The sequence below is a fragment of the Neofelis nebulosa genome, chromosome 10, assembly GCF_028018385.1.
Source record: "Neofelis nebulosa isolate mNeoNeb1 chromosome 10, mNeoNeb1.pri, whole genome shotgun sequence".
NCBI lineage: Eukaryota > Metazoa > Chordata > Mammalia > Carnivora > Felidae > Neofelis > Neofelis nebulosa.
The window spans coordinates 59,613,263-59,640,763 of NC_080791.1; the positions used below are offsets into that span (position 1 = coordinate 59,613,263).

At 48.1% G+C, this 27,501-nt stretch overlaps 3 protein-coding genes across 3 annotated transcripts; 2 read left to right on the top strand and 1 right to left on the bottom strand.

Moving 5' to 3' along the window:
• Positions 1-11,346: 11,346 nt before the first annotated feature.
• Positions 11,347-19,199, bottom strand: LOC131487318 (transmembrane O-methyltransferase homolog). The gene is made up of 4 exons (XM_058687938.1): positions 18,767-19,199; positions 17,479-17,675; positions 12,579-16,999; positions 11,347-11,711 (listed from the first exon to the last, which is right to left on the bottom strand). The coding sequence occupies exons 1-3, from the start codon at positions 19,197-19,199 to the stop codon at positions 16,679-16,681; spliced, it is 951 nt and encodes a 316-aa protein (XP_058543921.1). The 3' UTR covers positions 11,347-11,711; positions 12,579-16,678.
• On the top strand, positions 12,631-16,026 carry LOC131487324 (anaphase-promoting complex subunit 15). Its single transcript, XM_058687949.1, has 5 exons — positions 12,631-12,750; positions 14,140-14,269; positions 15,023-15,082; positions 15,408-15,545; positions 15,697-16,026. Exons 1-5 carry the CDS (start codon positions 12,659-12,661, stop codon positions 15,742-15,744), a joined length of 468 nt encoding a protein of 155 aa, XP_058543932.1. The 5' UTR covers positions 12,631-12,658; the 3' UTR covers positions 15,745-16,026.
• Positions 19,200-21,305: 2,106 nt separating the features above from the next.
• LAMTOR1 (late endosomal/lysosomal adaptor, MAPK and MTOR activator 1) lies at positions 21,306-27,418 on the top strand. The gene is made up of 5 exons (XM_058687948.1): positions 21,306-21,482; positions 25,484-25,629; positions 25,880-25,957; positions 26,315-26,441; positions 26,788-27,418. The coding sequence occupies exons 1-5, from the start codon at positions 21,441-21,443 to the stop codon at positions 26,878-26,880; spliced, it is 486 nt and encodes a 161-aa protein (XP_058543931.1). The 5' UTR covers positions 21,306-21,440; the 3' UTR covers positions 26,881-27,418.
• The last annotated feature ends 83 nt before the right edge of the window (positions 27,419-27,501 follow it).

Genomic DNA, 27,501 nt, shown 5'->3' on the forward strand with positions numbered 1-27,501 from the left:
GGTGGTGGGGTAGCCCACATGCTAAAAGGGGGTAGGGCAACTTGTTGCCCAGAAATTGCACATAAATAGGATTGTAATAGTAAATGCTATAATAATTATACAGACAATATTCTGAAATCCAGTCCACAGCCGTCGTCTCAAACTTGAAAGGTCCAGCCATGAAAACAGGTTAGTGATTGCAAGAGTTTAGCCATCTGTTCAAAGATTTGGGTGATGTTGTAGAATATTTTTTTTATTAATATTTATTTTGAGAGAGAGAGAGAGCACAAGCAGGGGAGGGACAGAGAGAGAGAGAGGGAGAGAGAGATCCCAAGCAGGCTCCATGCTGTAGGCACAGAGCCCAACTCAGGACTCCATCTTATGACTGTGAGATCATGACCTGAGCCAAAATTGAGTTGGATGCTTAACCAACTGAGCCACCCAGGAGCGCCCATATGTAATTAATTCTTGATCTTGATGTTTCGTTACAGTCATATGAATCCAGCTTTTCGTAAGAGTTCTGTAAATTCTTACTGAGTTCAATGGTATGATCTGAAAGTTATCAGAAAGCTGTACTTGTCAGAGTCCTTTCCATGAATCTCCTTGAAGATGAAGCACTTTTGCAAGACTCAGAGTAAAACAATAACTGCCTGTAAATGAAAAAAGACTTAAAATGCCCATAGTTAAGGGGTGTCTGGGTGGCTCAGTAGGTTACGTGTTCAACTTCAGCTCAGGTCATGATCTCTTAGTTTGTGAGTTTGAGCCCCGCATCAGGCTCTGCTGTCAGCTCAGAGACCACTTCAGATCCTCTGCCCCCTCTCTCTCTGCCCCTTTCCCACTCACACTCTTTCTCTCCCTCTCTCTCTCTTCTAAAAATAAACATTAAAAAATGCCCATAGTTAAAAGTCTGATGAGAGTTCTGTTTAGTGAAATTGATGAGGAAATTTGGTTATTTCTGTGATATGCAAACATGTTAAGATGGTAACTGGAATTATGGCTGATAATGTTATATATTGGACTTCTAGGAATTTCATATAATTTCTGGAACACTTGTATTAGTAACATATATCCATACAAGGATATCCATGAAGAAAGTTTAGCATTATTTCTTACTTGACATGTTTCCATGTAATTTAACACATCAAATAAGTCCAATTCGTTTAATGTCTTTTTCTATTTTTTTTAAAGTTTATTTATTTATTTTGAGACAGAGAGAGAGAGAGAGAAAACAAACATAAGTGGGGGAGGGGCAGGGAGAGGGAGAGACAGAATCCCAAGCAGACTCTTCACCATCGGTGCAGAGCCTGAGATGGGGCTCGAACTCATGAACCATGAGATCATGACCTGAGCTGAGATCAAGAGTCAGACGCTTAACCAACTGAGCTACCCAGACTCCCCTATTTTTTTATTTGTTTGTTTTTTTATTTTTCATTTACTTATTTTTTTTTTTTTTTGAGAGAGAGACAGAGAGAGCACAAGCAGAGGAAAGGGACAGAGGGAGAGAGAGAATCTTAAGCAGACTCTACGCTCGGCACAGAGCCCAAAGCAGGGCTTGGCTCTACCTCACGACCCTGAGATAATGACCTGAGCCAAAATCAAGAGTGAGACAATCTACTGAGCCATCCAGGCACCCCTCTTTTTTTTATGTTTGTTTTTTTAATGTTTATTTATTTATTTTGAGAGAGAGAACACACACACGTGCACATGCACACTCACATGAGTGGGGAAAAGGGCAGAGAATCTCAAGCAGCCTTCACACTGTAGGGCAGAGCCCAATGCAGGGCTCAAACCCATGAACCATGACACTATGATCTGAGCCAAGATCAAGAGTCAGACGCTTAAACAACTGAGCTACCCTGGTGTCCCTTAATGTCTTTTTTTATACAGAGAGAGAACAAATCTTTTGAGATGTTCCAGGTGCCCTTTAGAAAATCCCAAATGTATTTCCAAATTAAAAAAAAAAAAACAAAACAGAACTTCATTTAGAATTTGATTTGGGAGGCACCTGGGTGGCTCAGTTGGTTAAGTGTCCAACTCTTGATCTTGGCTTAGGTCATGATCTCACAGATCGTGAGACTGAGCCCTGTATACAGCTCTGTGCTGACAATGTGGAGTCTGCTTGAGATTCTCTGTCTCCCCCTCCCTCTCTTTCTCTGCCCCTCCCCTGCTTATGCTCTCTCTCTCTCTGAAAATAAATAAATAAAACTTAAAAAAAATGATTTGGGAAAGTTTGATTTTTGTCATTTATTTTCCTCTTTCCCATTACGAAATAACCAGTTTTTTTTTTTTTTTTAGGGCAAATTTTTCTTTTTCCTTAACAAAAATGCATCTTCATACTTCATACCTTCTCTTAGCCAAAAACATATCCTACTTTCCTTGCATACCGAGTTGTTTCCTTTATTAGTTCTAGTAGCTTTAATAACATATATTAATTAGAATTCTTAACCCTTAGAAACCTTAATTTCTAGTAACAACTAAAAGGCAATGAGTTGTGAACTTTTACATCAGCATTCATTAGATTGGCAAATTTATGAATATATTTAACAATTTCTAGTAACACACATTTCCCCATAACACAATTTTTCCATGTGACCCAAGACATGTTTACTAACAGACCCAGATGTCTTTAAGTTCTTCTATGATGAGAGGTCAAAAGCAGGTAAATTTAGACTTGTTTAACAATTAATGTTTCTGGGTGGCTCAGTTGGTTAAGCGCTGGACTCTTGATTTCAGTTCAGGTCATGATCTCATGGTTCATGAGTTCAAGCCCCATATCATGTTCTGTGCTGACAGTGCAGAGCCTGCTTGGGATTCTGTCTCTCCCTTTCTCTGCCCCTCCCCTGCTTATGCTCTCTAAATAAATAAATAAATAATAAACAAACAAACAAATAAACAAACAAAACTTAAAATAATTAATGTTTCAGTATTTCATCTTGTTTAGAAATAACATAGACATTCAATGAATTCCCATCATTTAATTTAACTTAGCAAAATTCTTTTTTTTTTTTTTTTTTTTAGTTTATTTACTTATTTTGAGAGAGAAAGAGCGAAAGCACACATGCACACGAGCTGGGGATGGGCAGAGAGAGAGAATCCCAAGCAGGCTCCTAGCTGTCTGTGCAGGGCCCAATGTGGGACTTGAACTCACAAACCTTGAGATCATGACCTGAACCGAAATCAAGAGTTGGATACTTAACCAACTGAGCCAGTCAGGCACCCCTCTTTTTTTTTTTTTTTTTTTTTAACTTAGCAAAATTATAACCATGAAAGTTACCAAAGATTTGGGAAACTGTTTTTTTTTTTAAGATTTTATTTTTTCAAAGTAATCTCCACACCCAACATGGGGCTCAAACCCACAACCCTGAGATCAAGAGTTGCATGCCTGGGGCGCCTGGGTGGCTCAGTTAAGCATCTGACTTCAGTTCAGGTCATGATCTCGCGGTTCGAGTTGGAGCCCCATGTCAGGCTCTGTGCTGACAGCTCAGAGCCTGGAGCCTGCTTTGGATTCTGTGTCTCCCTCTCTCTGTGCCCCTCCCCAGCTTATTCTCTCTCTCTCTCTCTCTCTCTCTCTCTCTCTCTCAAAAATAAAACATTAAAAAAAAATGAAGAGTTCCATGCTCCATTGACTGAACCAGCCAGGTGCCCCATGAAACTGGACATGCTATAAGATATAATTACTGATGGGGGCGCCTGGGTGGCGCAGTCGGTTAAGCGTCCGACTTCAGCCAGGTCACGATCTCGCGGTCCGTGAGTTCGAGCCCCGCGTCAGGCTCTGGGCTGATGGCTCGGAGCCTGGAGCCTGTTTCCGATTCTGTGTCTCCCTCTCTCTCTGCCCCTCCCCCGTTCATGCTCTGTCTCTCTCTGTCCCAAAAATAAATTAAAAAACAAAACAAAACAAAAAAAAACGTTGAAAAAAAAGATATAATTACTGATGAAAGTTTCACCTAAAAACTCTTGTCCCACTTACATCTATCTAAATCACTGCTCCTAACAATTATGTTTAGGATACCCGAAAACACCTCATTAGACACTAGACAAAGTCAGCCATCATCCCAAGCTACTGTTCTTCCTGACAAAATTTATATTAGAGATAACATGAATTTGACTAATAAACCCAGGTAGAATAAAAGTTGTATGTCTGCATTATAGTTAATGTTGATAACTCTGAAGACATACCGATTTTAATTAAATCAAATTTAAACTAGATTTATTTACCAAAGATTATCCCAGATCATGTGAACTTAAAAAACATTTGGGTTAGTTTCTGTATTTCTGAGTTTTAGGAATATTTAATTCATAAGTGCTCATTTAAAAAAAATTTTTTAACATTTACTCATTTTTGAGAGACAGAGAGAAAGCATGAGTGGGGAAGGGGCAGAGGGAGGGAGACACAGAATCCAAAGCAGGCCTCTGGCTCTGAGCTGTCAGCACAAAGCCTGATGTGGGGTTCGAACTCACCAACTGCGAGATCATGACCTGAGCTGAAGTTGGATGCTCAACCCACTGAGCCACCCAGGCACCCCTTTAAGTGCTCATTTTTAAGCCAATTAAATGGAACTCTTATCAATTAATTTTGGCAGTACCATCTGGAGGTAGAGAGAGAGAAAAAAAAACCCACATGTACAGAACATATATCCACAGACATACATAAACATACAGAGATACACAGAGACACTATTGCAAAATTTTAGCCATGAATCAAGTACATAACATAAAAGTCACTAGTTTATAAAAAAGTTGAATCCCAGTTGGCAGATGGAACAAGTTAAGGTGTGTTGCTCCAATGGCTAAAGCATTTTACTAATAGTTGTGAAGGCTTTTAAGATTTGTACTTGTCCTTGACAAGTAGACTTAAGTTACATCCTGGGGTGTTTACACTTCAAAGACACGGTGAGATTTACATTTTCAAGGGACCAAGAAAGAATGTAAGTTTTCTCCTTGGGGTTTTAGTGCCTTTTTGATGGTTTTGCTGGCACCTGGAAAATATAGTGGCACTGACCTTTAATTAGAGGAGCACCCCGTAAAAATAATTCTGTGGACTCAGAGGTCAAATCGGGCCTATTCAGAAATGGAAATGAAGAGGGAGTCATTTGGGTCATTGTAGTCATGAAAAGGATAAACCCATGGGACCATGCTCATTTTGTGCAGCAGGAGATGGGCTTCACCTTAGTCTTTCCATTCACTGTGAGCCTTAGCAGTGATCACTGTGATGGAAAGATGGCATGGAGCTAGGCAGTAAATATCCAAGGGAGGAGAGAAGTGAGTATGAGGGGACTCTAGGGGCCTTTGCCCCATTTCCCTCTTCCTTGGAGGCCTTGATAACCATATCAGCTTTCCCTTTGGTGGCAGGGATGCCTCCAGAAGTGTGCTTCTAGTTCTGCCCCATTCAGGGGAAAGCTGAGGGGTTCAGGATCTGTGATATCTTAGAGGAAACAAGCACATAGCCTGGATGGATCTTTTAAAAAGTTATGGATTTTACGGTCTTCAGAGATACTGGCCAGTGGTGCATTTTGGCAGCCATGAGTAATAATTCAGAGCCCATTCCAAACCAACAAGAAAACTTGCAATAGCCTGTTTGTTCCTCTCTTTCCTTCCTGCTGCATAAAATCTCTAAGAAATGTTTGAATTTCAGTTAAGGTACAGTTGTGGTCTCAGTTTCTACTTTTTGTTTTTATCCTGTTACCTTAATCTTAGGTGTTGTTACCAAGAATTTTGGATGACATCACTGTAAGCCCTCTTGCTAGGTGGCTGCTTTCCTTTCCAGAGTGTACCAAAAGACCTCTCTGGATTGGGGTCTGCCTCCACTAGCGCAATATACATAGGATCTTTGGGAAAAGCTCCTAGGCATCTGAGTGTAATACCAGAGCCTTGCATTTTGGTTTACATGGCATTGACTAACACCCAGGAAGTGTCTTGGGGTTTTGCATTTATCAAGGAGATGGTGTACCTCCTCAGGGTTCTCAAGAGGCTCTGGCACCAGATGTTCAGGACATGTATATCTGTCCATCATTTTTTGTAGTAACATCTGACCAGGGATTGGTAATATCCCATTGGGTCAGGGGATGAAGAGTGGAAGTAGTGAGTGAAGTGGTGTCAGAGACTGTAGGCCTCTGTTGTATTTTCCCTCTGGTGGTGCCATTGGTTTCCGCTTGCAAAGCTATTTCAGTCTTCTGGATTAGGACATGTAGTCCAAGCATAACTCACTGACTCAGTGGTTGCAGGTGGGAGTCTCCTGTCCTCTTTTCCTTGTGTCTTTAGCCCAGAGCCTCTCCTTGGGCAGTGACAATGCCCTTGTGATCCAGTCTACCTTCCTTAGCTCTTCTTGGCCATGAGGCATGGAGGACCCTCTCACACAGTAATAGTCAATTAAGGCCTTTATAATTAGGAGTCTGATTATCTCATTAGACCCTGTGGGCTTGATCGCGATGCTCTGGGGAGATCATTGGATTGTTATGATAGCTGTGACTCTTTGTGTTGCACGCCACAGACAACATACCACAGGGCCAGTATGCAAAAGCACATAGCAGTGTGACAGACCCCCAGCAAGTGGTGCTTCTTTCTGAGATGATGTTACCCATCTGAGTTAGGTGGTTAATAAGCAAGTTACAGGTAAAAAAAGGCATTCGCTCCCCCGCTAAGGTAACTGCAAGGACCATCATGCAGTCCTGCCAGCCACACTGATGTGGAAACAAAGGCAAACGAAAAATTAAATTTCCTTACTGCCTACAGCTCATTGACAAGTCCTTGGGACAAGCAGAGTGACATTCCTCTAGGAGCTCAGCTGCTTCGATGATGACACTTTGCTAAGGGCAAAAGGCAACCTTAGCTTAACATTATCCCAACCTCTAGGATCCTGTAAGTCTACCTGAACATATAAAAATTGCTTTGGAAACTTCCTTTACCCCCTCCCCCCCCAAAGATATATGTTGGCAATCATCCTCCAAGCATACGGCCCACTGAAATACATCTGAAGAGTCTCATGATAAAGGTTTTACTAGACAGTAATATATGCCTTTTCCTAACAACAGCTGGCCCCTTTAAGGTCCTGGAAACCTTGCCTCCAAAATTCCTTAGAAGACCTATGCTATCCCTAACCACCTCCCAACCTGAGGGTGTATTATCAATCACCTATCACAACCCCAGGGCAGCTCTTTCTGCCCATGGGTCCTGCTCCATGCTTTAATAAAATCACCTTTTTGCACCAAAGATGTCTCAAGAATTCTTTCTTAGCCAATGGTTCTGGATGCACCCCTGCCCCCACCCCCCCAATTCTAAAACCGCATCAATACCAATTGTTCTGTGCTGGTCTCAGCCTACTGGTAAGCAGTGCTGTGGTTGGGCTGGCCCTTGTGATTCTTTTTTTAAGATGCCCTTCAGCAGTAATCATCAGGAAACTTTGGAGGAAAGGTTTATTACTTACAGAACCTGGAAATTACATAGCATACTTGTGGCCACACAGCAAGGTCACCATAGAAAGAGCATATGGGCCTGGGGTTCTGGGGTTTTGCTTTTATTGGGGTCGATGGTTGGGGCCTTGGGTTTTGAGGGCTCAGTTTTTTTGTTTTTTGGGTTTTTTTGAGGGAGAGAGACAGAGCCCGAGTGGGGAAGGGGTAGAAAGAAAAGGAGACACAGAATCTGAAGCAGGTTCCAGGCTCTGAGCTGTCAGCACAGAGCCCGACTTGGGGCTTGCACTTATGAACCGCGAGATCATGACCTGAGCTGAAGTCAGATGCTTAACTTACTGAGCCACTTAATTGCCCCTGAGGGCCCAGTCTTTTTGGAGAATTTAAAACTTAAGAGTGAGAATTTAAAGTGGGGGAAGAGAACAAACAAGTGGCCCAAAGTGGTCAGTTATCAAAGTCAGCAAAATCCCTAAAACAAAGGAGACTTGGTGGAGGAGAGGTGGCCTGTTTATTAGAAATGGCTGTCGGTTGGACTGCTCAGTAACCAAAGCTTAAGTCAGGCACTTGCATTACAAAAAAACAAAAGAAACCAACTGTCAGAGGTTACATCGCAAGAGGGATGTGTTCCAGACAGAGGGAACAGTAAGCCCAAAGGCCCTGAAGCAAAAATGCACTCTAAACATTTCAGGAACAAATAGGAGGGAGATATTGTATTCACATCACTCAGCTCTTGCCCTTCCTGGATCCTGGAGAATTCTCTGCACAGAGCCATGGATTTTCCTCTCTAGCCTATGGGCTTTGGACTTATTTCTGACTCTTGAGAAATCCCTATCCTACCTCCTACTTTCAGCCCAGGGCTGGCTTGAATAAAACACAATGAAGGAGCAAGTAGTATCTCAGGACAGAAGGGCCAGGGCCAGGAAGTATCTTCTAGGGACTCACATAGATCTGGAGACATGTTTGGGATATTATGTTAGAGAAAACAGAAGCTGGGATATGAAGTGGAATCTGCCTGGGTCCCCACCAAGTCACAATAGGGTCAAGGTAAGGCCCAGGATTCCTGGCTCCCATTCTGTCCACTCAATCTCAGGGCCACCAAAGCCTTTCCCATCTGAGTTCCCCTAACATTCTTTCTCATCTCTCTTTCTCTATCCTCAGATACCTGGTTCTGCCCAAAAGGATTTTCACTGTTCTTTAAACACATCATCATCTCCTTTCAACTCCATACCCTTAAAGGTAATAATGCCTTTGTACAGCTCCTTCTCTCACTTGTCTACCAGGTAAACTCCTATTCATCCCTCAAGGCCCTCTCAAATGTTTCCTTCCCTGGAACAAAAGTCTAAACTCAGTTTCTCCAGAACCCATTCATCTCTCCTTTCTCTGTACTCTCATAACACTCTTGCATACATTGATTTTAACATTTACTATGCTCTCCTATAATTGTCTATGATTGACTTAGTCCTCACTGCACTATATTTTTCTCTACGAGAGGGATTATTTCTGCTTCATTGCTCTATCCATAGGGCCTAGCATGGTGTCTGGCTTTTGCATGGTACTCAATAAATGTTGACCAAACAGTGGAACAAAGGAAGGAATATGAAGCAAATTCCTTAACCTCTCAGAGTCTTAGTTTTATTATCTTTGAAATGAAAGCAAGTTAAACACCTGGCAAGGTTAAATGATGGATAATGAATGTAAAACAAATGTCACTATCATTGGCTGAGTTACCCAAGCCAAAAATAGGGAATCACACAAATTTTCCATTTCTCCCACTCCCTCTTCCTCTACCTGGAACTAACCAGTCACCATGGCTTGTTGAACCTGGCTAAAGACCTTGGTAAGAAACTCTAGCTTACAGGGGAATTTCCACTAGGCCAGAGCTGTCAGGAAGCATGAGAGGCAAAAGGTGCTGGCAGTAGGGATCCTGTAAGGAAAAGAAGCAGGAGGAGAGACTCATGGGGACATAGGCCACAGGAAAAGCAGAGAAGGGATCGAGGAGATGGGAGACGTCAGGCTTTGTCCTGGGGACATAGAAACCACTTAAGTCTGTGCCCTCAGGAGTTCCTGGTCTGCTTGGGAAACAACTAGAAACACAATTTGTACAGAACTAGGTTGTAGTAGATGTGAGAAGGGAGATGATTATTATTTTCAGAAATACCAAACAAAAGCTGTGCTGTCTAGTTAACAATAGGTTTACAACCTATTGGAAATATGTACAAACTGCCTCCCGCCCCTGCCTCACCCCAAACACACACAATGGAGTCCCAAAGCCTTAGATACTTCATTTCCTGGTTCTTCTTCCCCTCTCTGTTTTGCAGGCTTATTTTCCTGGGCTTTGCAATGAGCATGCGCCAAAGAACAAAGGGAGGAGAGACTGAAAGTCTCTGCATCACCTTAGGGAATGTACATTTGTTCCAATCAGATTACCTTTTGCCTTACATGGGCATAGGTAATGCCCGGGTAAGACTGTAACCTCTGTAGTACATAGCCAGTGAGGAACCAGGGGAGGGACTTGTGTGCTAGGAAACAAATTGTCTGCGGTAAATGCCCAGAGCGTGCCTGTTTGTCAGACACCCACTTGCAAGAACATTGATTAAAACCTCGTTTCACTGTGCTCTGAGTCTCTGCATCCCTCCTTTGGTTGGGTTGATGGGCTTATTTCTAAAGGTGGAGCATGACCACCTTCCTGAAACCCCTTCTTTACTTGACTTACAGGATATCTCCCAGCTTGCCTGCCTTCCTTTCTTCTTCTTCTTCTTCTTCTTCTTCTTCTTCTTCTTCTTCTTCTTCTTCTTCTTCTTCTCCTTCTTCTCCTTCTTCTAATTATTATTATTATTATTATTATTTTGGCCCTCCTTCTCAGTCTGGTTTGCGGCTTCTCCTAGTTTCCTCAAATCCTGAATGTTGAAGGAAAGTATTTTCCATCTACAGTCACTCCTTTGATGATCTTATTTAGTCTCATGGCTTTAAATGCCATCTGTGTGCTGTTAACTCCCAAATTGATATATCCAGTCTAGATGTCTCCCCTGGCCCTCAGACCTCCTGTCCCTTCCTCCTCCTGCCCTCTCACCATCTGTACACTAATGGGCATTTCAAACTCCACACACCCAAAAATGAACTCCAGATAGTTGCCTCCCCAAAACAGCATCTCCTTTGTCTTTTGCATCTCAGAAATGGCAACACTGGTCTTCCAGTTGTTTAGTCCAAACATCTTGGCTCCTTTCTGCCTCTGATATTCTACATCCAATCTCTCAGCAAGCTCTCTTGTCCCTACCCTCTAAATATATTCATATTTCAACCACTTCTCATCCCCCACCTCTGGATTATTATAATTGGCTCCCAATTGGTCTCCCTGCTTCTACCACTCTCCCTCCTAAATCTATTCTTCATAGAACAGCCAGAGTAACTGTTAAAATGTAAATCAGATCATGTGGATCTTCTGCTCAAAACCCTTCACAGGATTCTCAAGATGGAGTAAAAGCTAAAATCGTTACTGTGACTTGCAAGGCTGTACTATCTGGCTCCTGCTACTTCTCTGGCCTCATCTCCTGCTCTCACCATAGTACACTATGCTCCAGCAGTTCTCCACCCTTTGTACTTGATCTCTCTGAAATGTTCTTTCCTAAACATCATATCAATGCCCTCCCCCTTCTTTTTCTTCAGACCTTTATTCAAAAGTCATTTTCCTAATAAGGTCTTCCTTGGCCTCCCTACCTAAAATAAAAAAAACTTCCCTCCCCGCTTCTCTGATTTTTCTCCTAGGCATTTACTGCTATCTTAAAACTATATATTTTATTTAACTTCTTTGTTGTTTATCTCTTCCATTAGAATGGAAGCTGCATGAAGAGATGTGGGGGGAGGGTCTGTTTTGTTCACTATTATGTACCCACTATTTAGACTAGTGACAGGAATACAGTAAGGCACCCAGAAGGTATTTGAGTGAATGGATGAAAAAGGTGGACAGTTCCAAGAGGCAAAATTTACTCTTTAATGAAAACTTTGTAACAACTAGAGCTGCTTGGAAACATAATCATGTTAACGTACACAGTACACTACGACTTAAATATGTAGTCTCGTCAAATCCTCACATCAGTCCAGGATAGGCGGAAGGCTGCATAGTTTCCGAAGCTGGTTGAAGACAAAACTAAATCCAGGTGGGGAAAACGACTTGTTAAACTTCACACATCTGGTGTGGTCAGGAGTAGAACTGTGGGTGAATGCTAGCTCTAGAAGAGGCTGGTGGGTGATGGAGCTTAATGGGGGTTGGGTTTGAAGGACTGCCGTTGTCAGAAGGCATGATCTCTGAAGGGGAGGCTGAGTCAGAGGTTACTGGAACAGAATCATCAGGGAAGGAGTGGGAGAGATGACGAGGCTGACCACTAATGTATTTAGCCCAGGCCTGGAGAGGGCAGCTGAATTCCCCAAAAGCAGTGCCTGAAGCTGACTAGTCACTCAAACCCATTCAAACCCATACATGATTTCAAATGCAGAACTGGAACTGGACCGGCAATCGTATGAAACCTGTGAGTCCCCAGCGGGTCTGCAGAGTCTGGCTTCTCCACTGGAGTGTGAGGTCTACTGGGGGCAGGGACCATGTTCCTAGATTTTCCCCAGCTTCTAGCAGAGTCTGGAATATAGTATGGACTCAACTATTTTTTTAAGTTTATGTATTTTGAGAGTGCACGCAAACACATACACGCCCACACACTCACGCCCACACCCTCACCGCCCCCCCACACGAGTGGGGGAGGGGCAGAGAAAGAGGGTAAGAGAGGGACTCCTAAGCAGGCTCCGCACTGCCAGCACAGAGCCGGTCCCGCAGCTCCAACCCTCCAAGTGAGATCATGAACCGAGCCAAAGTTGGATGCTCAACCAACTGAGCCACCAAGGTGCCCCAGGACTCAACTATTTCTGTTGAAGTCGTACATAAATAAAGCATGCGCCCCAACAAGAAACTTAGGGTGAGAATGGGAAGGCAGATGAGGTGTAATATCACTCAGCAATTCTGGGGTAAAAGTGGACAAATTTTCCTAGGACGCCACAGGACGAACAGTCCTAGTACTAAAACAGATTGCTGCTAGTTTTCAGTAGGCGTTCGCAAGCACAGCCAGGCTAAACACGGAGGGGCGGGGCCAGACTGGAGAGGGCCCTCGGCGGAGGCTCGAGGAGGGGCCAAAGAGTAGGCAAATTTCCAACCTTAACGACGTGACTAAGGTGTAGAGCGTCACATCCGGTGTGGAGGGCGGGAACGAGAAACAAAAGGAGAGCGAAGGCGCATGCGTTGGTGCTTCCCCGGTTCTGGTGGGCCCTTCCGCTCAGGCAGAGAGAAGTGCTTCCGGGTCGCTGCCGGCTGCCGCCTCTCGGCGCGGTAAGTACGGAAGCCAGGCTGAGGCTGCTGTCTCTGCCCCTTCTCTTCTTCCTCCCTCGGAGAAATCCCGTGGCCCTGACCCGGCTCTTCAGGAGCTCCGTGCCCACACTCTTAACACAGTAAAGAGCTCCAGCTCATTGGCCGCTTCCTCGAGGCTAAGCTCCACCCCATCTCACAAGATCCGTCACTCATTGGTGTCACTTTCTGTCACCCAGCAGTTCTTCCAGTTAATTGGCCCTATTCAGGCCTCGCTGCTTTTGCGATTAGCAACCCTATAAAGGGCAAATGCCTGTTCGAATCCCGCCCCTGCATTCTTCTTGTTGGGCCACCCCGCGGTCATTTTCATAATAAGCGAAGAATGGGCGGTGGCTTTGCCGCGAGGGGTGGGGCTTTCGGAGCCTCGGTCTCTCGCCTCAAACTTACTGGCCGTGAGGATGGGTGTTGTGTCAGTGACACGGGCCGGGAAGCTGAGGTTTACTAAAGGACAGCGGCTGGCCCAGGATCAGTCAAATGAATTAGGGCAAAAGTAGAACTAGACGTAGGTCCTTTTCTCCTGCTCATCTCTTCTAGTGCCTGGCCTCGATTTCTTCCCCGTAGGAATTCTATGCCCCACCTCACTGTGTGACCTAGAGACAGTGTTGCTTGTCCCAGGGCCTTGATTTTCCTGTGAACTGAAAGGTTTTAATTCAGATTCTCTGGGACCTTTCTGGTCCGCTCCCTCAGCTAAATCTGTGCTGAATTTACGTATTCTCTCACGTTAGTTCATTCAGCCTAACATTTACTTATTTATGCATTTACTCATGCCTTTAGAATGCCTTTCTGAACCATATTGCACGTGGTAGCCCATCCCCACCCCAGTTTGGTTGTGGTTCATGAGAGAGGTGATTAGTGCCCTAAATTTCTGACGTGGAGTAAGAATGGAATGGATTCTCATAAAAGGGCAAAAAGTAGGTCTTCATGTTTGGAAGAGGTAAAGATAGTGTCAGTGGAGCCCTGCTACTCTAATTTTGTTTAATTTTGTAATACCAGTCTGCATTCTGGATTCATAGCTCTACATGTTGGCTTCCATTTTCCACTCCTTGAATAGCTTGCAAACAGCTTTACTTCTCCACAAAGTAAATTGATTATCAGAATAATTATGAGGGTGGGTATAACTGTTATCCCCCATTTTACAGATGAGGAAACTGAGGCTCAGAGAGGTTAAGTGACTTGGCCGAGGTCAAACAGCTAGTAAGTGGTGGAGCCAGGACTCAAACCCAGGTCTGTCTGATTCCCACAAGGAAGAGCTATTTCCCCCTACCTTCTACTCCACCCCATCCCCAAATCAGACTAACCAAATAACTGAAATCAAATACTTCTGATCTGGATTCACCTGGCCCTTTACCTCAGTCTAGGAGCCATGTCCACCTTGTTTCCCTCACTCTTCCCCCGTGTGACTGAGACACTGTGGTTTAATCTGGATCGACCCTGTGTGGAGGAGACGGAGCTGCAGCAGCAAGAGCAACAGCATCAGGCCTGGGTGAGTAAGGACCTAGCACAGTGGTGGAGCCTTAGTCAGGGACCTCCCCTGCCTTTCACAGACCATGATCCTGGAGGAGCTTTTTGCCCTGAGCTGGGAACAATCAATCTGGGAGGTAGGAGGCCTAGGTTCCAGTCTTTATGCTACTGATTTACGGTGGGACCATGGGATTTCTGGGCCAGGTTGGAGCCCAGGCTCTGTTCTCTAACTCATAGGAAATAGTAATTTTGACTGTATTGAGGACGTAGCAGATGCCATATTCTCTGTCAGTCTCTCACTTTACCCTCACTGTAATCTCATAGGGCAACCATGGCCCAGAGAATTTAGTTGGATCCAGTTTATAAGTAGCAGATGACAAGAAACAAAGGGATTGACTCTTTCTAGAAACTGAGAGGAAGGGGCGCCTGGGTGGCTCGGTCGGTTAAGCATCCGACTTCGGCTCAGGTCATGATCTCACGGTCCGTGAGTTCGAGCCCCGCGTCGGGCTCTGTGCTGACCACTCAGAGCCTGGAGCCGGTTTCAGATTCTGTGTCTCCCTCTCTCTCTGCCCCTCCCCTGTTCATGCTCTGTCTCTCTCTGTCTCAAAAATAAAAATAAACGTTAAAATTAAAAAAAAAAAAAAAGAAAGAAACTGAGAGGAAGCTTCTCCATACTTGGGGGTGGGGGTATCTTCTTAGGGGCAGAGTGGGCCAGTCCCATGCCCCTGACATGCCCTGCTTGGGCCCTGACCCTCCTCTCCCCCTTTGGCCACAGCTCCAGAGCATCGCAGAGAAAGACAACAATCTGGTACCCATTGGCAAGCCGGCCTCGGAGGTGAGTGGTTCCAATAGGTAGGGCCTTTGTGGGGCTCAGGTGGACTAAAGCTTTGCTCTAATTCTGAAGGTCCTACCTCTGACTCCAGAGCAATTGTGGTCCTCAGCTCTAGGCAGAGGCCATAAAGGGGATCTAGAGTGGGTGGCCATTGGACCTAGCACCAAGGTCCTGCAAAACATGCACCAGTCTGCTAGACTCAAGGCGGGGGGCAAGTCTGGGGAATGGAGGGTCACTCACTGCCCCTGAGAAAGGCTCCAAGTGGACCAGCCCTTGAAGTGGTCCAGGCAAGCCTATAGAGCCTATAGGCTCTCCCCTGCCTCGCCAGCACTATGATGACGAGGAAGAGGAGGATGAAGATGACGACGAGGATAGTGAAGAGGACTCAGAGGATGATGAGGACATGCAGGACATGGATGAGATGAATGATTACAATGAGTCACCTGATGATGGAGAGGTCAATGAGGTAGGCAGGGGTGTGGGGGTGGGCCCCTGCCTGTGACCTAACTGGTGGCCAAGGATACAGAGACTCTGGATCCAACCAGGGGCAGGATCTGGGACTACGGCCGGCTGGGTGGCTGAGGCCCCTCCCCACCCACACCTAGCCTTCTCTCCAGGTGGACATGGAAGGCAACGAACAGGATCAGGACCAGTGGATGATCTAGGTAGACAAGGCAGGGTGGCCTCAGGCAAATTCCAGGCCAGCCCAACTTATCCTGCACCCCCTGCAGAACCAGCTGATTGCCCCAGTGCCTGAAAGCTCACCCTTGGGTATCTCTTCAGCTGCTGCCAAGAACTGGTCTCCTTGGCTCCTCCTAGGCCATCACTTTGCCCTTGAGTCTCCAGGGCCTGAGCCCACCCCACCTTTCCGCCCATTACCTCACCCCTTGGTTGCCAGGTATAGTCTCTTTCTAACTCCCTTTAATAAAGACACAGGAATGATTTTATTTTTTTTCCCCGTGTCTATTCCCTAATTGTTGGTCGGGCCCAGAGGAATCCAGCGTCTTCTCTTGAGCTTCAGGCAGAGGGCATACAAGGGACTTCAGGCAAGCCTACTGGATCATGTTGTCCAGGGCTAGAGGTGGTCCTGGCCCTGGGCCCAGTCTCCATTACCATTTTCTCTGGCTCAGCTTGTACCCATTCCTTCAGAGCCTCTAACTCAATGTTTACTGTTTCCTCTGATCCTAACTGGAATTGCATGGGCTGAGGAAGGAAGGCTTCTGAGGCCTAGAGCTAGGAGGCCCCTGGAGATTTTCCAGCTGGCTTCCTTGGTGTTAAGAGAGATTAAATCTTCAGGCAGCACAGGGACTCCCTTGGAGTCACCCAGAAAATCAGTGATAGAGTTGGGTTGGGAGCCCAGGTCTCTTGCCTGTCAATCCATGGCTCTCTGGAAGGAGGGGGGTAATGGAACCAAGCATCCTGATAGAACTTGATGTCTCAGGTCAGTGTAGAACTGGAGTGGGGCAGAGGTTGGAGGACAGCCTCCCCAGCCTGAGTCCAGCATGTGTCAGGCCACAAGCAGGGAGAAGAATGGATGTTCTGAGGTCCTTGCTTCGGTGGGGGTGGAGAGGCAGCAGTAAGTGCCCCTGGGCCTGGACCTCAGCCAGGCCCTGCATAGGTGAGCTGGGCTATGCCGTCCTTGATGGCAGGGAAGTCTGGGAGGCCAGTGTGGTGGAGGCGGCAGCGGTAGCGGCCACAGCTCTTGGCATACTGCAGGAAGCGGGGTGCACCAGGGAACAGCGCGTGGTCAGCCAGTACAGTGGCACCAGCTGGCAGCAGGGCATGGGCCTCCAAAAGCTGCAGGTCTCGCAGGTAACGTCGGGGCCGGTGTGCCAGGAGCACCAAGTCTACCTGACTCAGCTGGTACTGGGTTCGTAGGTGTGGGACCACCTCCTCTGAGCTACTCACGATGAGCTCCACCTGTGGGGATGGGAGGAGTTGGAGGTGAGGGTGGGAGGGTCTGTTCTCCCATACCGGACTTCACCAGGATCTGGCTTACTTTATGCCATTTCCTCTGTCCTCAGAACCCAAGAAGTCAGGATCAGTATTGTGATTTCCATTCTGCCAGTGATGAAGCTGAGATTCAGAGGATAAGTTCTTTGCCCAAAGTCATAACAGCTCACAAGAGGTAGACTTAAGGTTTGGACCCATATTTGCTGGTCTCCAAAGACCTTCCTTTTAACTGCTCCTTTGTCATCCAGCAGCAAATATGAGCAAATGACTTGGAACAGACAGGAGTTCACACATCACCCAGGGTCACAGTCTCCTACTGTGCTGCCTAGGTGGGATTCCCTTACTGGGGGAATCTCCTAGGTGGGATTCCCTTACGGGGGAGGCCTGGCTAGGGCAAGGCTGGGGGTGGAAGGGAAGATACTAGGGTCAGGAAGGCAGGGGCTGACCGTGCGCTCGTCGAAGCCAGCCAGGCGGATGAGTTTTTCAGCCACTGCTGCGGTGCGTGGGTTCCACTCCACAGTGAGAAGGCGGCCCCCAGGGGGCAGGGCACGGGCAATAAGCAACGTGGAGTACCCACAGTGGGTGCCCAGCTCCAGCACGCAAGCAGGAGCCTTCTCCTCCACCAGCCGCATCAGGATCTGACCTGGGGGGGAAGATGGCTTATTGCAGCAGACATGGAGATGGATGCAGGGCCCCTGATAGAAAGGGATCTCAAATGTCCACCTGTCTCACTGTAGCCCTCAACCAGCTGGGGTCTCCTCCTTGGACTACAGCTCCAGCTGCCTCGCTCGTCCTCTGACCCTCCAGGCTTTCGTCCTTCAGTCTCATCTTTGTACCAGCCACTAGCTATCTTTCCAACAAACAAATGTGACCCTGTTGCTCCTTGGTTCCTGTGATCCTAAAGGCCTTTGGGATTGAACTTGGGATCCTCAGCCTGACATTCAGGACCTTCTTGGACCTGATCCTATCCAACCTTTCCAGCTCTTCCCATCTGTAGACTGTACCACAGTCCTCCCAAACAACTGTGCCCAGAGTCAACCAAGTCATCACTGGCTCATTCCTTCATGGTGCATTAGTATATGTGACTGGCTTTGCCTCTTCCTACCCCTGTCCTTATCTGCTTGGCCAAATTGAAAACAATCCTTATAGGCTCCATTTAAGTGTTGCTTCCTCCAGGAAGGCTAAGGCAGAAACAGGCACCAGGTTCCTGAGAGACCTTGGCTAGAACTTCCAGTTTCATTCCTCTTTGTTTTGTTCACTGGGTATCTTTCTAACCTGGGAATTGGAAAAATTTCTTCAGACTCTAAAAGCACTTGTGCCAGGAGCTGGGACTGAGACAAAGCCAGGTAGCTATCCTGAATGGGATGTGGGAGCCTCCACGGTGAGGGGAGAATGAATCAGCACAGATAATTACAGAGTTATGGGTTATGTGCTGAGATGTTATCCCCTTTGTATTATGCCCCCTCTGAGGCTAGCATTTATGGCTGATTCATCTGTGTGGCCTCTACCTCCTTTTCCAACCTAGCACCTAGTACATGCCTAGTTCAAATGGGATGGCAGTAAGTGTTTGCTATATGAATGAATAACTTTGCCCAGCCCCCTCATTTGCAGAGGAGAAAAAAGAGACTCAGGATGAAGAACCTGCGCAATGCGCCCAGTAGGCACTGGCAGATCTCAGACCTTCCTTACCATCTTGGGGGTATTTCCTGGAGCAGAAGGCTAGGGAACACTGACCTTTGACAGGCCCCATGTGGCCCAGGTACTCGCAGTGGCTGCTCCAATGGTCCAGGGTGGTGAGGATATGACTGGGGTCTCCAGGCAGGGCATGAGTGAGCACATAGCTGAAGGCCCGTTCCTCAATCTGCAGCCCTGACAGGCAGTCTCGGAGGCTCCGCAGCAAGACCATACGCACCAGCAGTCGGAAGTAGTGACGGTAACGCACCAGCAATGTCACCACCAGTGGCAGGAAGGCCAGTGCGATGGCGGGGGACATAGTCCCTACCAGGGCTCTGGGGTGAAGGAAGGCAGACAGGGAAACCCACCATTGCTTGTCATTTGTATTATCCCTATATTTTACAAACCATGGCTCAGAAAGGCTAAGTCTTTTGTGCAGAGTCATACAACAGAACCAGGATTTGAATCTGAATTGGTCCAATTCCAAGCTCATGTACTTTCAAGGAATCCATGCTAGTCTACGTTCTACACCCAACCTCAAACCACCTCTTCCCACCTCTGCCCCCTGATTCTGTCTTCACCTTACTTCTCCCACCCATTTCGCCTCATCTCTGTCGTCACCCCTTCAGGACCACTTTCCACAGTCTTCGGAAATATCCTACCCCCCCCCCCAATCGCCTGCATCTCCTGATGAGATTTCTTCCCACCCCTCCATCTGCTCTTCCCTGTGGGTGGGAGGAGTCCTTGATTCTATATTTCTTCTCCAGTTGTCTCCCTTCCCCTGCATTCACCTTTTATGTTCTCTCTCAGAATTCCTTGTAAAAGCATGTATACACACAGCACATGCTTCCCCCCTACTCCAGCCTCTTCTCCCAAGCCCTATCCCTAAGGGGGGGGGGGGGTAAGTGTCTTCTCCTCTCCCATACCTTGAACCATCCATCCACCCCTTCCTCCAGATCTGACCCTCGTGAGCTCCTGGTGATGGTGGGGACTAAAATTGAAGGTAAGAGTGTATAAATGGATGTGAGGTGAATGATAGTGAGTTTGAACTCGTGTGCTTGGGAACCCACACTCAAGAGCCCTGCTTACCTGTGCTGGAGACTTCTGGTTGGGGAAGATCAGAGCCTAGAACAGGAGGGGGAGGCCTCAGGGCCAGAGAACTCTGAGGCCGGCTGGACTTGCTCTCAATTATTGATGCAGAAGCTGCTGCTGTTACCTGAGACATGTGGTTCAAGTTACTAGCTGCAGGAACAAGGTGGGGCTGACTCCTACCCTTCATGAGCCCTAAATTTACAGAACCCCAGGGTCTTGATTTGAGGGGTGATGACAGCTACTGGGTTTGGTGACCTCTCCTCCAACTCCTTGTATCAGGATATGGGGGCATGGTGTGAGCCAAGGAAATGGGAGGCTGTAATTTACTCAATTCAAAATTCAAGTTTTGTTTAAGCAATTGCCAGGGTGTGGGTCACAGAGAGGAGTCAGATCTTGTCTCATTCCTCCAGGAACTCCAAATTTAGCGTAAGAGACTCATCCAGAAACAGAATAAAGCATAATGCAATTCTTCACCGGTATGGGGACTACAGGCTGTTCTGTGAACTTCTGTGTATCTAGACAGAGCAGTGTGTGGCACATCACAGACAGTAATTATTTGATTTGATAAATGAATGGAGCTACGTGGAATAGGGATTAAGCACAGGGAGTTGGGGATGCCCAAAGAATGGGGTCAGAAATGGCAATCAGGAGGATATTGTTTGTATTCAGGCCTGAAGGCAGACCTCGTGGGGAGGCGGTGTGCCAACATGTGGAAAGTCCAGGAGGTCAATCAGGAAACTGCAAATAAATATTTACAACCCCTGCACCACCACCACCATTACCATTAACCCCCACGACCCCAGTGCTGAAAAGGGAGGCAGGTATCAGGCGCTGCAAGATGTTGAATAACAGACTTGTTGAATGACCAGTGTTCAGGGTCCAAGGGAAGATATGGGATGGTTCTAAGAAAAGCACTGATAGTCAGCTTTGTGAATTAGGATTACTAGAGTTGATGTAAAAAGGCAAGCAAGATTGCAGAGAAATGCCTGAGGGCAAAGACTGCCAGGTGGCCTCTCTTCCAGGATTGAGCTCTGCTCCTCTTTGGCTCGTGAAGGAATAAGAGCTCTTCTTCCAATAAGTCTCCCATCCCCAGTACAGGTTGAGAACTCCGTTGGGGGCTACAGTCTTTATGTGTCTTCCAACTTGGTGCTGGGCATCTGGGTCCAGTGTTTGTACACGGAGACTGTGTGCTCGAGGAGCGGAGGGCCTGAGTCCCACTCTTCCTTCGCATGGCATTTACGGGAGCATTTGGTAGAAGTTCGCTCACTGACCCTGAAAGGTAGCCTGGCAGCCGCGCGACCACACAGTACACATCAGGAGGGCCTCTTTAAGTCGGCGGAAGACTCCAGCTCCAAGACTGAGAAGACGCTGAAGTCATGTGACCTGCCCCTCCCTTTCATCGCATCACGTGCCTCGCGTCTTGTCAAGCGAGGTGAGCCCTCCCATTGGTTGGCGATGATCATGCGGTGGAGGCGGGGCCGGAAGCCAGGATTGCGGCGGTAGCGGCGGGGCTCTGGGAAGGGATTGGCAGGGCGGCGGGTGGCTGCTCGCTGGATGCAGCCACGGGTCATGTGACCGGAAGGGCTCCCGACGGACGCCGTCCCTCCTCGGCGCGGCCTGAGCGCCCGGCCCGGCCCCGGCCATGGGGTGCTGCTACAGCAGCGAGAACGAGGACTCGGACCAGGTGCGGCCGCGGCGGGCGAGGCTCGGGAATGAGGGTTGAGAGGCTAGGGCGTGGGGCCCAGAAAAAAGCCTGCAGAAGAACGGGACTGTGGGCCTCACTTAGTACGGAGGCCGGGAGGGGACAGATTACGGAGGGGACGCTCGGCCGGGCTCCTACCCCTGTTAAAGCCCCAGCTTTCTCCACACAGTCTCCGCTTTGGGGTGTGCAGACAGCCCCCTGTCCCGCTCGCTCCCACCCCTTTCATGTTATCCTATCTTTAAACCTTTATAGCCTTCAGAATCCTCAGCCTCGGTCCTTGGGAAACACTGTCTTCCAAGCTTCCTGTGCTTTTTCTGTGCTTGTATGAGCGGGCTTTGTGAATCCATTCTAAAGATGGGTAAGCTGAGGCTCAGAGTTAGCTTTTCCTAACATGAATCAGGAATCTATGTATCTTCTCAGTCCCTCGAGTTGGAGAAGGAAGGTCACTGCGGTTTGGGGTCAGAGAAGGCTTCTGGAAGTAGGTGGCATTTGAGTTGACCAGTAAAGAATTTAATAGAGACCATGACATCAAGACGTTTTGGGGAAGCAACAAAGCGGGTTTCACTTTGGCTGTATTGGATTAGAGAGGTGGGATGAGAGCTCAGTTTGACCTGCCTCGGTGCAGTTTTTGCTTGGGGCCTGCGAGTTCCTTTAGCTAGAGGGGTGCTTGCCCTGGGAATTTGACTGTAGACCTGATCCCTTTGCAGAAAGGATTAGGCTGGGAAGATTTGCAGTTTTAAGTTCTTCCTCTTCCCCTTGGTGCATTCTCACTTCTCCCTACATCTTAATCTCTGACCTGCCTGCCTGATCTCCTTTTAGGAGTGGGGAGACCTTCCCAAGGATGAAGTCTCAAGCTCTTGCCTCTAAGCTTGGGTCCAACATGTGTTGGGTTTCAACACATTCTAGACACACAGATGACAGAAGGATTTCAGCAAGTAGCTCACAGTCTGGTGGAGAGATGGTCACAGAAGTGGATTATATTATTGGTATTTGGGAAGTCGGTCTTTCCCAGTGACTCACATGAAACTATTTTGGGTTAAGAACTTAAGGTTAGGAAAATGCCCTTTGTTTGAGAGGCATGGGTGTCTCTTGGGCCTCATTAATTCTCCAAACCCCCAATGAACACATATTCCTATTTCCTGTGCCTTACACCTTAGGCATACATCATGTCCGCTATCCCTCACTTCACCCCAGCATCTTAGAGGAGACAATATTCCTGCCTACTGGGAAAACTGTGGCCTAGTGGAAAATTGTCTCCTAAAGGATAACACGAACTCTTGCAGGGAATGAGTTAAGAAGGGTTAGGGCCAGGGGCGCCTGGGTGGCGCAGTCGGTTAAGCGTCCGACTTCAGCCAGGTCACGATCTCACGGTCCGTGAGTTCGAGCCCCGCGTCAGGCTCTGGGCTGATGGCTCAGAGCCTGGAGCCTGTTTCCGATTCTGTGTCTCCCTCTCTCTCTGTCCCTCCCCCGTTCATGCTCTGTCTCTCTCTGTCCCAAAAATAAATAAACGTTGAAAAAAAAAAATTAAAAAAAAAAAAAGAAGGGTTAGGGCCTTCTCAGAAAGGATACCAGCTTCTAGCTGGGAGAGCTGGGTTTATTGGTCTGAACTTTCATCTTGACAGGCTCTCACTTCTGTTTCTAACCCCCAGAGAGGTGCTCAGTCAGTGCTGGGTGATTTGAGCCTTCATGTGGCAAAGGTCTACAAGCCATTCCCTATCCCAAAATCCCTTTCTCAGCTCTTGGGCAGGCCCCTCCCCCACTTTAATCTCTGCTCCTTTGTTACAATAAAAAGAAATAAATGACACATTTTCAAAGACTTTTTATAGTTCTCTCATTTGACATTTGCCAAACGTTTGTCGTATAGGTGTAGGTTATGTACTTAAAGGTAAGGGAAAAGTTCAGAGAGGCTAAGATATTTAGCCAAAGATACAAAGCTGAGTAATGCTGTAGTCAATGTATCTTGATACCAAGCCATGTGCTTTATCCACTGGGCCAAGATATTCTTTTCAGCTATGCCCATACACCAGGTGACTACTTATGGACAGACCATGTATATGTGTCTGTGCTGGAGTAGACAGTGAAAGCCTGACTCCTGGGTTGACACTGACTCAGGGACAAACCTTGGTGTGAAACACTTCCTCCATGCTTCACTTGCCCTTGGGGGTGGGGTGATGTTATTTGTTCACTCTGATTGGGGGTAGCCTGGCCTCTTCTGGGAGTCTAGGTCTCAGGAAAACATCGTTGTTCTTGAACAATCCGCTTAGACATGGGGGACAGGGGAGACTGCCCTGTCCTATAGGAAGATCTGTCTGAAGTAGGGCTGGGAGAAGGACAGCACACAGGAAGCAAATTCAGGGTTATGGAGCCAGCTTTCCTTTGAGATAGTTTGATCTTTAGCAAGCATTTTGTCCTTCTAGCCCTTGAATACTTAGTCTGTGTTTTGAGGAGGAGGAGGGTATGTCTAGGAGTTGGGAGGTGATAGGACAGAGTCCCACAGCTTTTGTCTCATACTATTGGGAACCGAAGACGCTTGGCAACCTAGACTTGAGAAGGAAGAGTATTGTGAAAAGGCTCGGCCTGCCTAGGGTGGGGCAGGCGAGCAGGAGGAAGTGGCCCTCTGTAAGGAGAGTTGTGGAGTTGGGGGCAGGGGAACTGGGAGCCCACAGTGGGAAGGTCTATGGTAGGAACTGAGATCTGCCTGGAGTGGAGCACTGGTGGTCTGGCACTAAGGGTTGGTGAGTCAGCATTAGGCAGGATGGGCCCCCTTGTCTTTGGCTTTGTCCTGGGCACCCTTGCTCTTTATGGCTTGGATAGATACCCAGCAGGCCTGCTTATCCAATTTGTGGCTGACATAAAGCCAGCAGGGATTTGCAGCTGATAGGCTCAAGGCAGGGTCATATTCAGAGAGACTGCAGTAGATTAGAATAAGGGGCTGGAATAGGACCAGGGAGACTTGGTTTGGCCCCATGTTAGTTCTGGGGGTTGTGATTATTGGCTTAAGCTAGCAGTAACAGGACTACTGAAAATTAACAAACCACAAGAATAGAAGTGTGGTGACTTGGCAAGGGAGGGAACAGCTGCACTGTTCTGGTCAGGTTTCACCAGGTGCACCAAGTTTGGTTCTGGGAGTCATATACAAAGAAAGCATTAGAGAAGAGTGAACACCTGAGAGTAGAAGGGACCTGCCCTCTAGGAAGGGGGCACACTTGGACTGTGTGACCCAGAGGCTGGGACTCTTGCCCTGAGATTACATGAGGAATATAATTGTCTGGCCTCATGGGGCCTCCATCCTAGGAGCAGACAGCCTTTCTGGGAAGGGCCTGGTCTGGGGGATCAGGAGGGCCATTCTTGGGCTCCTGACTCCCATCAGTTTCTAGACCTTACTCCTCTGGCTTCCAGCTTCCAGTATTCTTTCTCATCAGGTGCTAGACTGTTTGCTGAAGCTCCAAAGTGGCTATTGAGTACATGCTTTGTGTCTCTGTCCATCTTTTCAGGGCCTCTAGGGCTGCTTGGATTTACTTTAATTCATCCTAGACCCACAACTCAGCTGAGCTCCGAAGGGCAGGCAGGACTGAGCGTTATCTGACATTCCATACACTTCAGCACTTGGGATATTTTTTGGTGCTTAAAAGTCAGAGCTGGGCTGAAAGGAGAGCCCAAGAAAGGCAGGTTGGACTAAAGGCTCCAGGGTTGGGGTGCCTGGGTGGCTCTGTCGGTTGAGTGTCTGACTCTTGATTTTGGCTCCAGTCATAATCCTAGGGTTGTGAAATCCAGCCCCACATCAGCTCCAGCCCCAAATTGGGCTCCGTGCTGAGTGTTGAGCCTGCTTAAGATCCTCTCTCTCCCTCTCTCTCTCTCTCTCTCTCTCTCTCTCTCTGCCCCTCTCCCTTGCTAGCATGTGTGTTCTCTCTCAAATAAGTAAGTAAATAAATAAATCTAACTAAAGGCTCTGGGGCTTACTTCTCCTCCATGGCCTTTCCCAGGACCGAGAGGAGCGGAAACTGCTGCTGGACCCTAGCAGCCCCCCTACCAAAGCCCTCAATGGAGCTGAGCCCAACTACCACAGCCTGCCTTCCACTCGCACAGATGAGCAGGCCCTGCTCTCCTCCATTCTTGCTAAGACAGCCAGGTGAGCACTGCAGGACCAAGCCTGGGCAGAGCTTTCTCCATCCATGTTAAAAGCTGGGATAGGGGGACTGGGCCCAGGATATGGGGGATGGGACAAGGTCAGTGGTGAGAGGTGCCTCTAGGCCTGGGCTTGCTCCAGTGGGGAGGCAGGGACATGGTGTCAGATAGCTCTGGAATTGGGACTTGGCAGTGAGTCCTGTGTATCCCTCTTAAAGCACCTGTCATGTTCCCTCTGCCTCCTCTCCCCAAAGCAACATCATTGATGTGTCTGCTGCGGACTCCCAGGGCATGGAGCAGCATGAGTACATGGACCGGGCAAGGCAGTACAGGTGAGACCTGGCCAGCTTGCATCCCTCCCTCAGGCTGCTTGGGTCCCTCCCTGCCCCTCGATCCCTTATCCAGCTTTGGAGTCCGAGCCCCAGTCCAGGCTCCTTGTTTGGGTGTGGCCCAGGAGACTGACAACAAATCTCTCTGGTACCTCAGCAGATGTGCATGTTGGCCCTGTTTGCCCCATGGCCTTCAAGGGTGCGGAGGCCAAGGGAGGTGGGCCTGGAGTGAGTTTGTGGTGAGCAGAGGCCACCGTCACCCTGCTTCTCTGGCCTGAGGGAGTGAGACTTCCCCGAGCCAGGCTGGACTGGGCAGAGCAGACTGGCCTGACTGCCCACCCCATCCTCCCTCTTGGCCAGCACCCGCTTGGCTGTGCTGAGCAGCAGCCTGACCCACTGGAAGAAGCTGCCACCGCTGCCATCTCTCACCAGCCAGCCCCACCAAGTGCTGGCCAGCGAGCCCATCCCCTTCTCCGACTTACAGCAGGTGAGCCACCCCTTGGCCCGCCCCTGCCCATCCTTCCTGCACTGCCCAGGCTGTGGCAGAGGGTTCGCCCTCTCCATCTCAGAGGCAGTAGGGAAGTGGAGTTAGAGAGCCTGGTAGCTCAAGTACCTTGCTCACTCTCACCTCTCTTACTTTGTGTCTTCTCCTCTCCACCTTTGTTCTCTTTCTCCCCTTTGTTCTTTTCCATCTTTCCCATCCCTGCCTTTCTCTTTGGCTTCCTATCCCCCATCATCCCCTCTCTCGCCACCCAATCCACCTCCCTGGCTTTTTGGATCTCCCTTCTCACTGCCTCTCTCTGTTCCTCTCCTCCCTGGTCCCTCTGTCTCAGGTCTCCAGGATAGCTGCTTATGCCTACAGTGCACTTTCTCAGATCCGAGTGGATGCAAAAGAGGAGCTGGTTGTACAGTTTGGGATCCCATGAAGAGAGGGATCCTTGGGACAGCTCTTCTCCTCTCTTCACCCGTCTTCACCCTGCCTCTCCTGGCCCCCAGCCTCACTGCGGCTCATACAGTACCCTAACCTGCTACTAATCACAGAGAAGAGTGTGGAGGAGGAGAAGAAGCTGGAAGGCTGGAAGCCTGAGCAAGTGAGGATGGAGCAAGGGAGGGTAGAACCATTTGGGACTGGCGTTCAAAGCCCTGGCCAGGGATGGGGTAGGGGTCAAAAGATTAAGGCGTAGTAGGTCTTCACTGTCACTGGGAAGGTGGAGGTACCACTGTGAGAGAGTGATCCTTAGGGGGCCTATGGGGGCCCCCTTCCCATCCTTTCTCTTGGCCTCACTCCTGCCCCCCTCTCCCTGACTTGGTGCTCACATGCACCTCAGTAGGGTTTGTGACCAGGGTCTGGACGAGCTTGAATCTGAATGAATTGAGTTTGTATATCTAGCACCCTGGGTTTTTACATGTTTGGGGTTTTGTTTTGGTTTGTCACCCTCGATAAAGGAAGTGTATTCATCTGTGTGCTGGCTGCAGCCCGTCTGTCCTGCCCACCACCCTGATACTACTTCTGGTCTGTGAGCAGTGAGATGGATGCGGGGGGTGGG

Excerpts from the sequence above, each read along its gene's own strand:
- LOC131487324 (XM_058687949.1), top strand. The coding sequence starts at position 12,659 with ATGCGTTGGTGCTTCCCCGGTTCTGGTGGGCCCTTCCGCTCAGGCAGA. Across the intron at positions 15,083-15,407 it reads TTGGCAAGCCGGCCTCGGAG|CACTATGATGACGAGGAAGA; the intron begins GTGAGTGGTTCC and ends CTGCCTCGCCAG. Across the intron at positions 15,546-15,696 it reads ATGATGGAGAGGTCAATGAG|GTGGACATGGAAGGCAACGA; the intron begins GTAGGCAGGGGT and ends CCTTCTCTCCAG.
- LOC131487318 (XM_058687938.1), bottom strand. The coding sequence starts at position 19,199 with ATGAGCTTGGAATTGGACCAATTCAGATTCAAATCCTGGTTCTGTTGT. Across the intron at positions 17,676-18,766 it reads CCACATGGGGCCTGTCAAAG|GTCAGATCCTGATGCGGCTG; the intron begins GTCAGTGTTCCC and ends CTTCCCCCCCAG. Across the intron at positions 17,000-17,478 it reads CTGGCTTCGACGAGCGCACG|GTGGAGCTCATCGTGAGTAG; the intron begins GTCAGCCCCTGC and ends CCATCCCCACAG.
- LAMTOR1 (XM_058687948.1), top strand. The coding sequence starts at position 21,441 with ATGGGGTGCTGCTACAGCAGCGAGAACGAGGACTCGGACCAG. Across the intron at positions 25,630-25,879 it reads ATTCTTGCTAAGACAGCCAG|CAACATCATTGATGTGTCTG; the intron begins GTGAGCACTGCA and ends CTCTCCCCAAAG. Across the intron at positions 25,958-26,314 it reads GACCGGGCAAGGCAGTACAG|CACCCGCTTGGCTGTGCTGA; the intron begins GTGAGACCTGGC and ends CCTCTTGGCCAG.